General features: G+C 34.8%; 1 protein-coding gene across 2 annotated transcripts in view; it reads right to left on the reverse strand.

The window, feature by feature from the left end:
• The window catches only part of LOC115210642 (polycystin-1-like), a 146,380-nt gene that overhangs the window by 58,018 nt on the left and 72,580 nt on the right, over positions 1-15,782 (reverse strand). Inside the window, exons 15-18 of one of the 2 annotated variants that reach the window (XM_036502002.1) lie at positions 6,796-6,989; positions 4,900-5,157; positions 2,413-2,582; positions 1,040-1,190 (exon numbers count right to left, since the gene is read on the reverse strand). In XM_036502002.1, coding sequence (XP_036357895.1) covers positions 1,040-1,190; positions 2,413-2,582; positions 4,900-5,157; positions 6,796-6,989 — 773 coding nt within the window. Of the gene's footprint in view, positions 1-1,021; positions 1,191-2,412; positions 2,583-4,899; positions 5,158-6,795; positions 6,990-15,782 lie in introns of both variants that reach the window. The other variant, XM_029779292.2, reaches the window with a different exon arrangement.

Below are 15,782 nucleotides of genomic sequence, written 5' to 3' on the forward strand. Positions count from 1 at the left end.
ATACTTTTGAATTAGGGCTATGTCTTATATCAGAATGTGTCTTATATGCTGGTAAATACGGTATATTCTAGCATATAAAAAGATACAATATTTTGATGATTATTTAAATGTCTGTTGATTGATTATACACTGGTAAGATTCTTTGCCCAGGGCATTGTTTTGTTTCTTTGGACAAAATACTTTATTGTCTTTCAATGCAGCTAACTGTACTGAAAGCACATAGCCATTGGAAATGTAAGTTAGTTTGCTCAAACTACAGAGCAATCTAAGATATATACTTGTCTATATTGTAAGTATCATTATCATCATTATATAATATCCATGTCCCATGCTGGCAAAGATTTGATGCTTTAACAGAATCCAATGGGCTCAAGGATTGCATCATGCTTTAATGCCTGCATTGGCATTGTTTCTACAGCTAGATGCCCATTCTGGCACCAATCATTTTACAGTACATACAGTTTCTTGGCGTATAGGTTCCCCACCTGGACGGGACGCCGGTCCATCGCAGGTGAGCTGCAAGATGCAGGAGGAAAGAGTGAGAGAGAGTTGTGGCGAAAGATCAGCATAAGTTTCGCCATTACCTTCTGCCGGAGCCGCATAGAGCTTAGGTGTTTCGCTCATAAACACACACATCGTCCAGTCTGAGATTAGAACCCATGATCCCTTGACCGTGAGTCCGCTGCTCTAACCACTAGGCCATGTGCCTCCACCAATGGAGAAGTAATCAACAACAATAGTTGTGTGTATGTATGAGAGGGAGAGTATAAATATGTAGAAACATGTATGCAGAGAGAAAGAGAGAGAGAGAATTGGTAGAAGTTGTATTGCAAAAACTTGGTTACCAGCCTGGACGACTATTGAATCAAAAGGGATTCTTTCTCCACATTTAACTTTCTCGAAGATGTTTTTCTCTACAATAAAACTTGGTTTCATATATGATTAGTTGCAAAATGAAACATATAGGAAGGGATCAATTTTTTTAAATCGACTAAAAGCCAAGCAGAAACATGCAAAGCACCTTTGTCAACTTTCTTACTAGCGCTGTTCAATGCTGATGCCAATGTGGTGAAGAGTGTGTTGGTTTCCTGTATGTCGCCATTTGCTGCCACCTGATCCAAATCTGCCATTGATCCATTATTTAATTCATCTAGAAGACCTTGTAGCTTTTCTTCAGACATTGGTAGAACCTAAAATTATATATATATATGTACATGTGTTATATATCACTGGTTGAAGAATCTCATACATAAGGATTTTTTACACTTGGACAATTCACTGACACCCTTCTCCTGCTCTTCATCATCATTTTAATGTCCACTTTCCATGCTTGTGTGTGTGAGAGCGAGTATAATTGGTGCAGATATGTTCGTGTGGTTAAGAAGTCTGCTTTCCAACAATGTTCTTTGGTTCAGTCCTACTGCATGGTACTTTGGCAAGTGGATTCCACTATAGCCCAGGGGGTGACCAATACTTTATGAGTGAATTTGGTAGATAGAAATTGTGTGGAAGCCTGTCATATATATGTGTGCATATGTTTTTCTTTGTGTTGGTATTTGTTCCCCACCCTCATCCCTTCTTCTTGCTTGACAACTGGTGTTGGTTTGCTTATGTCCCTGTAACTTAGCAGTTTGGCAAAACAGACTGAGAGACTGATAGAATAAGTACCAGACTTAAACAATAAGTACTGGGGTTGATTTGTTCAACTACAAACCCTTCAAGGTGATTCCTTAGTTCAGTAACCAAAACAAGCAAATGATAAAAGGTGTTAGAGACAACATTGTTCAATGTAACCTTTTTGTAAGGAAACCTAGTAAGTTATATAACCACATAAGGCCCATGTTATGTAGAAAATTAAGTATCACTAAATTTACCAGTTTGTAACTTCTATTAATAGATGCTTAGAGAAGGCAGTAAGCTGGCAGAATTGTTAGCACACCAGGCAAAACGCTTAGTGGCATTTCGTCTGTCTTTATGTTCCTAGTTCTAATTCTGCAAAGATTGACTTTGCCTTTCATCCTTCCAGGGTTGATAAAATAAGTACCAGTTGAGCACTGGTGTTAATATAATCAACTTAACCTCTCCCCCAAAGTTCCTGGCCTTGTACCAAAATTTGAAACTAAGAGATGCTGAGAGAAGAACTGAGGGTGAGAGACAAGTGGATGACTGCTAATAATCATATATATTTAGGGTAACAGATGCACAAAATTAGTATAGCTTACAAAAAATGCTACATGGTATTTAGTTACACCTCTTTATGATCTGGTTCCAAATGTAACTAAGGGCTACTTTGCCATTCCTCCATGGGGTACACATCAATAAAATAAGTACCCTAAAATACTGGAATTATTAAATTTGTCCCCTTTCAAAATATAAAATAACTACTGTTATTCAAAATTTAAAATAACTTACTGTTACTGTGCCCATAGGATATATTGTATAGGCTCCCAATGGGTCGAACACTTTGCCAAAAACTTCCATTTTATAATTATCATAGTCAGGACCAAGTGGCATAAACACATTAAGGGTGCTGTCAATACCGAAAGCAATCTGGTTCAGTAAACTGCTGTCTTTGTATTTAGCTGAAAAATACACATTTTAAAATTATTATATATAAATGTTTTAATTAGATTTACCAACACAATTTCTAACTGAAAATAAAAACCATACTAAATATTGAATATGCCTTGCTAAATGCTCCCAGTTTAGAGTGCTCAGTGCATCCTAAATCAGGGGTGAACTCCGTAGTTACATCTCACTGCCATGTTAATGTGGTGTTCCTTTTGATATGGGGTAGGGTGGATACAACCTTGGTTGTGGCTAGTGTGAAACGGGTTTTAATAACCAGTGTGATATCAAGAGTAGTTCTTAGTACCCTCTTTTGAAAAGAGTTACCGATTAGGCTGGTCAGGTTAAAGTCATAAAACCCCCAAGAAGAAAACTCTGATTTCATATCCAAGATAGATGGACTTCATGAGCATTGACAGCACTGCAATCATCTAAGGGAAGGAAACGCTAACAGAAAACTTGACCCACATCAGGTTTCGAAGGTTGGGCTGAAAACAAACTTCTCATTATAGAAATCTCAAACATTCAGAAGATTCCACAACATTTTGAAGAAGCAGTGATTTGTGACCTGGAAAGAGAAGGAAGTATGCACTTGAGTGAAAACCAAGTGGAATCTCAGGGCTCAATTACACCACTTGTCAACCCAAAGATACATAGGCCCTTGAAGGAAGGAAAAAATGCAGAAGGCCCAAGAACACCTGGAGAAGAACTGTTGAAAGAGAGAGACAGAGGCAAGTGGATGGGAAACGTGAAACTAGGTATGAACCACAGCCACTGACAGTGAAGTAAGGGAAGAGAAAGTGGAAGCTTTATGCATCATCTAGACATGAAATGGAAGAAGGAAGAAATATAGTAGGTAGATATTATAAATATCTTGACTAAAGTCAAAGCTTTATTTTTTTTATGGGAGAGAAATGAAATGATATGATGTCCATATCTTTTCTAAAATGATTAGAGACTCATATGAGGTAAAAGGGCTTTGAATGGGGACTTGAAAATCTTGCATCAGACATATGCCAGGAGCTTGTATTTTGTTATATAACATTCTGAACCATAGAATATCAAAATTCAAAATTAAACTTTCCCTTCAAGTACATCTCTCTGATAAAAGAAAATTATTTCTGGTTTAATGTAGTAAGTACACCACAGCTACACTTAAAGTTTGTTCATTTTATCTTTGGATAAACACCCCTAAGAGAAAGGTATTGGTTTAGTACAACTAGCGATCACTTCTCAAGTTATCCTGCAAGTCAGAAAGTTCTAATTTTCATTTTCCTCTAAACTTGCTCTCATTTAAGAGGGGCATATACAATAAAATGCAAGTAATTCTTTATTAAATATTTTTGAAGATTGTAGAAGTTACAAAAGATCAACAGAGATGTACTCATTTTTTAACATAAAATGTATTTGCAAAAAATAAAAGAATGTAGTGATGAGTTATAAAATATATACAATGCAGTCATTGATCACAGTGAATATTTTAAAATTCATTTGAGAGCCAGACAAATAGGGCTGAACATGACCACACCAAAAACAGGTTACATGACATTGATAACAACTGCTATTTCATTTAGGATGCAGAGGGGCTGGCACAAGACTACCAACAATGGAGAGCACTGGTAAACCTGGTCAGCTCTATGCATGATGTTATCTCTGGGACCACTAATCTGGGATGACCCCAGTTTCATCAAGCAAGAGCATGAAGTGAGAAGTGAATAAGCGAGCTATTTCATTTCCCTTTTTTATATCAGAAAAATGAAATTAACATGAATATTTAGATATTTAGTTCATGATCATAAGGCCATGAGTTCTATTGCCAGCAACACGCTGTGTCCTTGAGTAAGACACTTTATTTTACATTGCTCCAGTTCACTCAGCTGTCAAAAATGAGTTGTTTCTGTATTTCAAAGGGCCAGTCTAGTCACACTCTGTGTCATGCTGAAGTCACACTCTGTGTCACACTGGATCTCCCTGAGCATTACATTAAGGGTACACGTGTCTGTGGAGTGCTCAACCACATGTACGTTAATTTCATGAGCAGGCTGTTCTGTTGATTGGATCAATTGGAACCTTCGTCGTTGTAACCGACGGAGTGCCAGAATAAAAATGTTGGTTAAGTAGCATTGTGTAAATGTAAGAAATTTATTCTTACAAGAAGAAAAAGAGACACTGGTTCTTACAGTTTCAACTATTTTTATTGGAGATTAAAATAGAATAATTACTTGAAAGTAAATATTATACACTTTCTTGGAAATTGAAATTTAATAAGTTTATGATACTTGAAAAAAAATAAGTTTTAGTAACAAAAGAGAGGAAATTTAAATATCTTACCATAGAACATATACTGTTCAATTTTCTGATCATCTTCCCAGTTGAAACAGCTAAGGTTAAAGACTGTTTGTCCAGTTTCCCCACTATCAGGTGAGATTGTACAACTACCATTACGTGGTGCTTTGTTGACCAAAATATTTATAGCAGTTTCAGCTCTGGTGAGACCATCAATGATTGTAACTTTGGCACGAAATTTTTCAACATTTTGAAAGTCTTCAAAGATTGATTTGGAGACAACTAAATACTTTTTATCGCTATCTGCAAAAGAACATAGCAGAAATAAAACAATATATTTGTTGGTATGAGATAAAAAAGAAAGATGTTACTATTGCAAGATAGTAACATCTTTTATCCAGATTCACAACTTGATTTCAATTTCAAGTTGGAAACAGATTTTCACCTTACTAATACCTTTATAAAAATACATAAACGTTACATAACCTACCTATTTCATTTTCTCTATAAATCTGAACTTGAACAAACATTTATATAGGAAGGATGCTAAAGAGCATTTAAGTTATGGTTATTGCTGTTGTTAAACAGCCTTGATTAAAAATGCATTAGATTTCAGATTTATAAATTGCTTTGCTGTGTTTGAGAAGACATGTCATGCTAAGTGAAATCGTAAGCATGGCCAGTGCCGGTGACATGTGAAATGCACCCATGCTGGTGACACATAAAAGGTACCCTTGCCACTGATATGTAAAAGACACCTGTGCTGGTGACATGTAAAAGGCACCCATGCTGGTGAAATGTAAAAGGCAACCTTGTCAGAGACAGATAAAAGACATCTAATACACTCTGTGGAGTGGTTGGTGTTAGAAAGGGCAACCAGTTGTAGAAACTATCCGAAAACAGACAACTGGAACCTGGTACAGCTCTCCAGATTGCCAGCTCCAACCAAACCATGTTACTCATGCTAAGATGAAGATTGGACACTAAATAATGATGATTATGAAGTTAAGAAAATTTAAATTGTACAAGGATGTTCATGCCTTTCCCATTACAAGTGTTATGTGGTCTTCAAGTGAGTTTTCCTGTCATATATTAGAGATGCATATCTAAGGATTTGGGGAAGTCCATGCTGTAGTTGCAAAAACAGTTCCTGAACTACTCCACCGTGAACTGTTGCATGTGATAATATCAATCTTTTAGTTTCAAAAGGATGAGTTGTATTGCATTTACACACTGTTGAGAAGAGCGCAGGTTAGGTGGGTAGGCCACCTTGTTCAAATAATTGACACATGGCAACCCAAAAGACTGTTTTACAGTGAATTGACAGAAAACAAGTGCACACAAGGTGGACAGAAAAAGCACTTCAGCAATACATTCAAAGCTCACTGGAGTACTTCCAGATCAACCCCCAACACTTAGGAAATGCAAGCACAAGACTGCTCTGTTTGGTGTGTCTGTGCCAACAGAGGTGCCATCTCCTACGAACAAAAAAGGATTGCAGGAGCACAAAGAAAGCATGAGCTGTGCAAGCCCAGAGCCAACTCCTTGCCTTCATTCCCTGCAGATCACCAGTGCCCAACCTGTAGCAACACTTTATGAGCCTGCATCAGCCTGATTAGTCACAGTTAGATGCACCATGATACATCTTCATGTCCCATGTGATGTTCTGGTTACCATTGACAAAAACAGACAAACATCGTTAATTTAAAAATATATTTCATTTTGTTTACAAACATTACTTTTGTATATGACATACTGGGAGTTTTTATATTTTGTATGAAAGTAAATGAACTGGAAGATAGATAGCCAAGAATTGAAACTGTGTGGCAGAGACAGCCAGTTGCAAGTATACATAAATTTCTCAGTGTTCAGCACACTAGTAAGAATTAAATGAAGCTTTCTCACCCCTGCAGTAACTTGATTGCTCTAGTTAATCCTTACCTGCTACATATTCTGACATATTCTTAATCTTGCGCCAGTCCCATCGATATTCATAGTAAAATAATTCCCAAGTATACTCATAGCTTTTCTCATCAGTTTGGCAACCTTCTGTACAATAGGCTGTAAGTCCAATTCTTGCTGATGGATTGACGACTTGACCAGTTGATGCTTGCGTACAAAGACCTGGAGAACACCTGTTATAAAAATAGTTCTATATGCTTTACTGAATGGCTGTGATTGATCAAATGAATGTATACTTTGTGCATTTTTCTTTCACAATTGAATATTATATTTATATATGTATATATATATATATATATATATATATATATATATTATATATATATATATTTAATAAATCTTAGGGTAGCAAAAAAAAAATTTAGAAAATTCTTTGCTACCAGTGGTCTAGTGAGAAGAAAAAATTAGTCAATAGACTATATATTATTCATATAAAAATAGTGAACATTTAAACACATAAGAGATTGTCAGATGTCCTGTTATGGCCATCTCTTATGTGTTTAAATGTACACTATTTATATATATATATATAATATATATATATATATATATATATATATATATATATTTAATAAATCTTAGGGTAGCAAAAAAAAAATTTTGAAAATTCTTTGCTACCAGTGGTCTAGTGAGAAGAAAAAATTAGTCAATAGACTATATATTATTCATATAAAAATAGTGAACATTTAAACACATAAGAGATTGTCAGATGTCCTGTTATGGCCATCTCTTATGTGTTTAAATGTACACTATTTATATATATATATATATATATATATAAAATATATTGTCAACAAACAAATATTGTCAATAACAACAATAATAATAATAATAATAATAATAATAATAATAATATAATAATAATAATAATAATAATAATAATAATGATAAATATAGTGTTAATTGAGAAAGAAGGCAAATGATGTGGGATCATAGATAGAGTATGTGATAAGGGAAAAAGAAAAAATCGAGAGATATGACAGATTAGCTTGGGGGGTTAAGCAGATGTGGTCAATGAAAAAGGTGGTAGTAGTACCAATAATTGTCAGAGTCCTGGGAACAGTGAGTAAAAATCTTCAGAAGTACATGGAACAAATAGGGACTGCAATAAGCGTGGAACTGCTCAAATACACCAGATGGTGCTCGAAAAGTAAGGGGTGTTATCTTAGTTCACTGGAAGTGAACAGCTGACACCATAGTACATTTCCAGGGTTAGAAGCTGTGCAAAGACAATAAAAATGATGATGATGATGATGATGATGATGATGATGATGATATTAATGCCTGGTGTACTTTTATCAGACGGGTAGTCATGATGGGTATACTGAGCTTCATAGATTTTGCCCCAGTGTCACTTTGATGGCATGCTCTGCTCTCTCACTCAGTAATAATAATAATAATTATTATTATTGTTATTATTTTCACTTAACAGATTAGACTGTTGGAAAAGAAAAGAATCCTAACATCAGGCTACAACAAATAACCTTAAATGCCAAGAACTCTTCTATTGGGTTACAGCAAGTAACCGTGGATGTCGAGAACCCTCCTGATTATCCTAGCTGTCCCTAATAACACTGTTTTCTGGAGCTGTAATAAACTGGGTCTTGTGCCTATTTCTTCTATCCATCTGTTCAGATCTTTAGGGATAGTTCCTAATGCACCTATAACTATTGGGATACATTTTACCCACACTTTCCATTGTCTCTGTAATTCAATAGCTAGGTTCTGATAATTTGCTATTTTTTCCATACTTCTTATATTAATTTATTTCATCATTTGGGACTGCTGAATCAAATACTGGCACTTTCTTTTCTCTTTATCTACTGCTACCAAATCAGGCCAACTAGCTTCTATTTCTCTGTCAATCTGAATGTTAAATACATCTTGTATTTCTTACTTTCTAGTACTTTACTAGGTTCATGTTCATACCATTTAACAGTATGTTCAAATCCTAGCTTTCTATGTAACTCCCAGTGGATTGCTCTCCCTAGATTGTCGTATCTTTTCTTGTGTTCTTTCTGTGCCAACATGCTACATTCACTTACTATATGTGTAACACTTTCTTCTTTTGATTTACATAATCTAAAATGGGAATCTACTTGGTTTTTGTCTATTTTAGTTTTTATCCAATTAGTCCTTAATGTTTGTTGTTGTGCAGCTGCTACCAAACTTTCTGTCTCCCTCTTCGGCTTTCCTTTCTGCAACCATAACCATGTCTCACTACTACTATTTGCTTTAATTATTATCATTATTATTATTATTCTGTTTGACTTTTACTTTACATTTGTACAAGCTGGCTCCAAGTCTCAAGAGACAAGTTGGAAGTTTGTATTGGTGTTATGCCTAGGGTGCCTTATATTTGGTTTTGTACTTAGTGTTTTACTAGTGAATGCCTAAAAAAACATACAAAAATTATGTTTGTTTTAAAACTTGAGATTACATAGAAAGTATTTTGCATAGGATATGAGCAGTTCCCATGAGCACTATCTTTTGAATTTCTGCCATTTTTGGGTTTCCTGGTATCTGAGCTAGGTAGCAATCAGCCCCTTTTGCTATCATTCCCAGGGCACCTATGACAACAGGTATTGTTTTAGTCTTCAGGTTCCACATTTCGCTGATTTCGATTTCCAGATCTTTATATTTGCTCAGTTTCTGGTAGGTCTTGACAGATACGTTTATATCGATTTATATTTGCTCAGTTTCTGGTAATATATTTGCTCAGTTCCTGATATTATATTTGCTCAGTTTCTGGTATTATATTTGCTCAATTTCTGGTATTGTATTTGCTCAGTTTATTATTATTACTATTATTATTATTATATTATTATTATTATTATTATTATTATTATTATTATTACTATTATTATTATTATTATTATTATTATTATTACTATTATTATTATTATTATTATTATTATTATTTTATTATTATTATTATTATTATTATTATCATTATATGAAAACTCAGCTTATTTTGCTGGGTGTGATGGAAAGTGTCAGCTGTCCACAGCCAGCAGACACTTGTTTACTGGTCATGCTTCAAGAACTCCATGAAAAATTCTTGCAGTTCCAAGCAATGCTGCTTTTTGTAGGTGTTCTACCTTCACACTTGCACTGATCTTTTTCAGCCATGTTAGTAGTTGAGTGCTGATACTTCCAAGTGTACCAGTTACTATTAGTATCACGTCTACTCTCTTCATTGACCACAACCTTTGTATTCCCCACTTTAAATCGTCATAGTTATTTATTTTTTCTTCTTTTACATTGATCCAGTTGTCACCGAGGCATGTTATGTTAATTTATCAATACATGTTCTTTCTTGTCACTGGGGCATGCTATGTTGATTATCATACATTATTATCATCATCATCATCATCATCATCATTATCATTGTTATTGATTTAACTCAGGTTTGTTCTTATTTCTGGTAGAATTTATGTGGGTAGCAGGTTACTACCTGTAGCGTTAGGTATCCACAAGCTTTCAATAATCTTTCAAGTGCTTAAGATCCTCCTGATAATCTTTCCCTACTATTATTATGATTATTATTATTATTATTATTATTATTATTATTATTATTATATTTTAAAAGGATTGACATAACTCTTCAAAAAGGTAAACAGACAATGCAAAGAGCATGATGTGATTGCAGTAGATATTTTATAGGTTGAATGATAGTTCGACAGCAAGCCTGTTTTTTGTTGATTTCAAACTGAAAAGTGATAAAAATTGAAAATTATAGAAATTCAAATCTAAAATATGAACGATAGCAACTAGCATCCATACATTGATCGAATGACATCATTAGTCTTTAAGATGATGTCATTATTATTATTATTATTATTATTATTATTATTATTATTATTATTATTATTATTATTATTAATATAATAATAATAATAATAATAATAATAATAATAATAATAATAACAACAATGATAATAATAATAGCTTTAAATTTTGCCACAAGTGCAGCAATTTTGTGGGAGAGGATGAGTCGATTACATCAACCCCAGTGTTCAACTGGTACTTATTTTATTGACAATGAAAGGATAAAAGGTAAAGTCAACCCTGGCAGAATTTGAGATCAGAATGTAAAGAACAAGAGCAATCAGCATCCATACGTTGATGGAATGACATTATCAGTCTTTAACATGAAGTCGTTCCATCAATGTATGGATGCTGGTTGCTCTTGCTCATATTTTAGATTTGAATTTCTATAATTTTCAATTTTTATCACTCTTTATTTTGAATTCAACAAAGACAGGTTTGCTGTCAAAATATCATTCAAAAATAAAATATCTATTGCAATTGCATTGCACTCTTCATCTTGTGTATTCTTCTTCTTCTTCTTCTTATCATCATCATCATCATCATCATCACCATCACCATCATCATCATCATCATCATCATCATCATTATTATTATTATTATTATTATTGTTATTATTAAGGTGGTGAGCCGGTAGAATTGTTAGTACACCTAGCACAATGCTTGACAGTATTTCGTCTGTTGCTATGTTCTGAGTTTAAATTCTGCCAAGGTCAACATTGCCTTTCATCCTTTCGGGGTCAATAAATTAAGTACCAGTGAAACACTGGGGTTGATGTAATCAACTCATTATTAGGCACTCTTGTTTGACCTTCCTAAAGATTACTATATCCAGCACTCGGTGCTCTAACACCTTGTCTGTCTGGAAGTTAAAGTCCCAGAGGACTTTTGCTTTCCCCTTGTCACCCATTACCTTTTCCAGTGTATGTTTGTACTAAGCACCTGTTACCTTGTATCCATACTTCTGGCATAGTAGCCAGTAAGGTTTTGGGCTACTTTGTTGTCTCTACATTTGTACTCTTTCTGCACAAGACTCACAAGCACTAACAATGTGAGTCATGCTTTCAACCCTCTTCCCACACATTCTGCAGAGTGTACTTGTGTGGTACATATTCATTTTCACTGAGTTGGTATTTCAATGCCTGATCCTGAGTGGCAATGATTAGGCTTTCAGTTTTCTTTTTATGGTCACCCTTGCTGAGCCACCTCCATGATGCTTCCTGGTCTTTTAAGTTGTTAGTTTCACAGTGGAACTGACCATGTAATTCCATGTAGAGAAGAGTTTCTTTTTTCCTGTTGGCTATTCGTGATCAGAATTGATTAGCCTTCTCAAGTCCATTTTTGGTAAATCCTTCTGCATTAGCAGTATACTGTAGCAGGTCTTGTTTGCTGCTTACCAAATACTCCGCCATGTTTCTTCTTTCCATGTTGATGCACTCCTATACGCTAATCAGCCCACGTCCACCTTTACACCTATTCATGTGGAGCCTGTGTATGTTTGCCTTAAGCTGGAAGGCACCATGCATTGTCATTGTCTTTTGAGTAGTGCAAGTGAATTGGTTAATCTCTTCTCGTGTCCATTTCAGGACGGGTGCACTATGGCGGACAGCAGCAACAGCCCATTTGTTGATGGCAATCACAAGGTTCCTTGAGTTCAATTTTGATTTCAAGAGAAGTTTGAGGTGCTTCAAATATGCAGTGATGACCTTGTCTTTCATTTCTCTGTGCAAGATATTGTCCAACTCTAAGGATCCCAAGGTACTTGTACCCACCATCATCCAGGTCTTCCATTCACTCTCCATTTGGCAATTCTATGTCCCTATAATCTGCTCTTTTCCCCCCTTTTAAAATGACCACTGCATACTTTGAGATACCGAATCCCATCCCTATATCCTTGCTGTACATCTACACAGTCTCAACCAGCCTCTTTATTTCAGGTTCTGCTTTTACAAACAGGTTAAATAATCCATGAAGAGTGGTTGAGACGAGGTTCATTCTTTCACAGCTCATAGCGCATTTTGACTTCATGTAGAACTACAGAAAGTGGGATCAAGGATATAACAAATAACAAAGGTGAACAAGAGTCTCCCTGGAAGATACCTCTTTTGATTGTTACTTTGGCTAAGTGCTGGTTGTTACAGAAAAAGACGTGTTTTCCAACTAGCCAAGCTGTTCCTAATCAGTATACACATGTTCTCAGCTGTTCCACACTTGTTGAGTGTTCTAAAATCCATGAATGAGGCAACATGTCATAAACCTTTAAAGTCTATCTAGGCCATGCACAAGTTTTTTTGGTACCATTTGCAGTTCTTCATTACAACCTTGACAATCACAAGGTGGTCCTTGGTACCCCTCGATCCTTTTCAGCATCCCTTTTATTCTACTGGAAGTAGATCGTTTTCTGCAAAGCATGTATATATTTTCCCTGCAAAGATGCCTGTTAACACTTTCCAGAGGAGGTTAAGGCAAGCAATGGGTCAGCAATTGGCCAACCTCATTGCTCTTTGACTGATCTTTCATCAACAATGTTGTCTTTCGTTCTACAACTTACTCCGGAACTGCACCACTCAATAGGTAACTCATTGCAATGCAGTTCATTTGTGTGTTGACCTAAACCACTTGAGCCAGTAGCCTTGAATTCCATCTGGCCCTGCCGCTTTCCAGTTAGGTGGGTTTGATACCTGTGCAATGACATCTTCTGTTGTTATGCACACATTATCATGCACACATATTGCATTATTATACACATTTTATTATGCATACATATGATTATTTAAGATGTTGCACATACCATTTTGCTTATGTGTCCATAAGCAAAATGGTATGATTTAAACATATTCAGCCTTTCCTTTTCCTCTCTAGACTCTTCTTCTTTTCTTTTACGTATGTATTTTTTTCACTCTGATGAAGCTCCATGTTCTAGACTGGTTTTCCTAGAAAATATTATGAATATTATTTTCAGCATATCAATGGCAATACCATATAACATTGGAAGCAGAAACAGTTGTTAGATGGGATGCAGTATATTTGTATTGAATTAAAAAATAATACTTGATGTAAGTCAATTGTTGTTGATCAATATTTCTCCATTTTCTATTTGCTTTAAATTTATATATATATATATATATATATATATATATTATATATATTATTGAAATGGATAAATGAATTATCTTGTTACGGATTATTCAAAAGATAACCGATACCTGGGTAGCAAAAATCACATAGGCAATTTCTCACACCCAAACACTATAGCACTCATTCTTAAAACAATTCGAATATTAACACCAATCATACAGAATACATTCTCACTCTTTGATTTTCCTGTAACCCTCCCCCCTGTTAGCCGGATTTTGACCTTGATTTATCTCAACGGACTTTTTCGTCGGCTTTCACCCAGCCTGCCGTCAACGCATATTGAGAGACAGTTTAGTGCCATTTATCCCATGGGCTCCTCGCGAGCGTTTGTCGAAAAGCTTGATGTGCATTTTGTTGGAGAATTAAGTTCCTGGATTTTCCTGAAGAGAAGGCTGCAAAATGGTCTCCTTATTCAATCCGAATTAGGGACTTTGCAGCCTTTGAAACATATGTAGAAAATAATAAAAACGAATTTTGTTAAATCTTCGTTCAGCTCCATTACTTCCTACACTAAATATATATATATATAATATATATATATATATATATATATATACTACATATGTGGAAAATCGTTGTGTGTTTGTTCATGGCGTTGTTAGCTAACTCCTCTTACATCATTTTATTAATTTTAATGAAACTTGCCACGTGAGTAGAACTCATGTCTGGAAACCTTATGACATACTTAAATTGTTGAAAAAATCGATAATACGGCCCCTGGAAGGGACATTTACATCTACCTCATATAACTAATTTTCTTTTTAAACACCCAAGGGAAATAACCCATAGCATCTGCACAATATTTATTTTTAAACACTCAAGGGAAATGGTCCATTTCGTTGTTTATGTTCAATTACTTTGAATATCGATTTTTTTGTGTGTCCAATTTCTACTTTTTGCAGACAATATCACTTTATTTGACACATGTGTAGAACTCATGTCTGGAAACCTTGTGACATACTTAGATTGTTGGAAAAAATCGATAATAGGGCTCCTCCTATTCTTCTATCTACTATATATTACTAATATTTTATTTAAACAACCCAAGGGAAATAACCCATACCACCTGCAGTTGTTAGCGAAGTGATCAATATATGATTCTCACGATCAGCCAACCTATTTCTGCATTTCACTACTCACAGTTTTGAACTGCTAAACATTATTATTGCACTTCCTTAATTTGAATCTTAAACTTTAAAAACTTCATTCATACATTTCTATACATTTCTATACATACATACTTTTTTGAATTATCTGATAATTCTGCATTTTTACAGTTACGCTTTTTCCATGACAGTTGATAAATTTTTTATTCCACAACGTATTTGTAGTAGCTTCATGTGAGCATAGCGTGGATTCGATTGCCAAATTTCACTTAACACTTCAACAGTGCTTTTCTCACGGTAAAACAATAGTTTTTCTGTGAATGACAGCAATTATGCATCTCCTAGATGCCTTCGCTAAGCAGAATAATGTCTTTGCCACTTGACCCTTCTAACCTCTTCTAGGCCATCACTGGCTGGAATGGAGATAACAGGTCTCCAGCAAAATCATGTTCTCAACAATACGGCTGCTTTTCAATAGTTATAAAAACAAGAACTCTGTAAGCTAAAGACAGTCACTGAGAGCGACCATCAGTGAGTGTGAATGTTATTATTGCACTTTCTTCAAACAATTCATTTATATATTTATATAACCTGTCTCACCAACCTCCAGCAATCTCTCTCTCCTCCAGCTGACAGATTTTTGTACTTTTCCGTGATGGAAAATACACCTTTTGTGGCAGTTATAAAGAAATTGCTTTCTTATATCAAAGTAATAAGGCATTTCAATAGAACATCTTTTCTCTCCGGGAACTACCTGGTACACCAGTTAGTATATATATATATATATATACTCACACACACCACACACACACACATATATATATATATAATATATATATATATATATATATAATATATATATATATACACATACATATATGTATATATATA

This window comes from Octopus sinensis, linkage group LG4 (assembly GCF_006345805.1).
Source record: "Octopus sinensis linkage group LG4, ASM634580v1, whole genome shotgun sequence".
NCBI classification, from domain to species: Eukaryota; Metazoa; Mollusca; class Cephalopoda; order Octopoda; family Octopodidae; genus Octopus; species Octopus sinensis.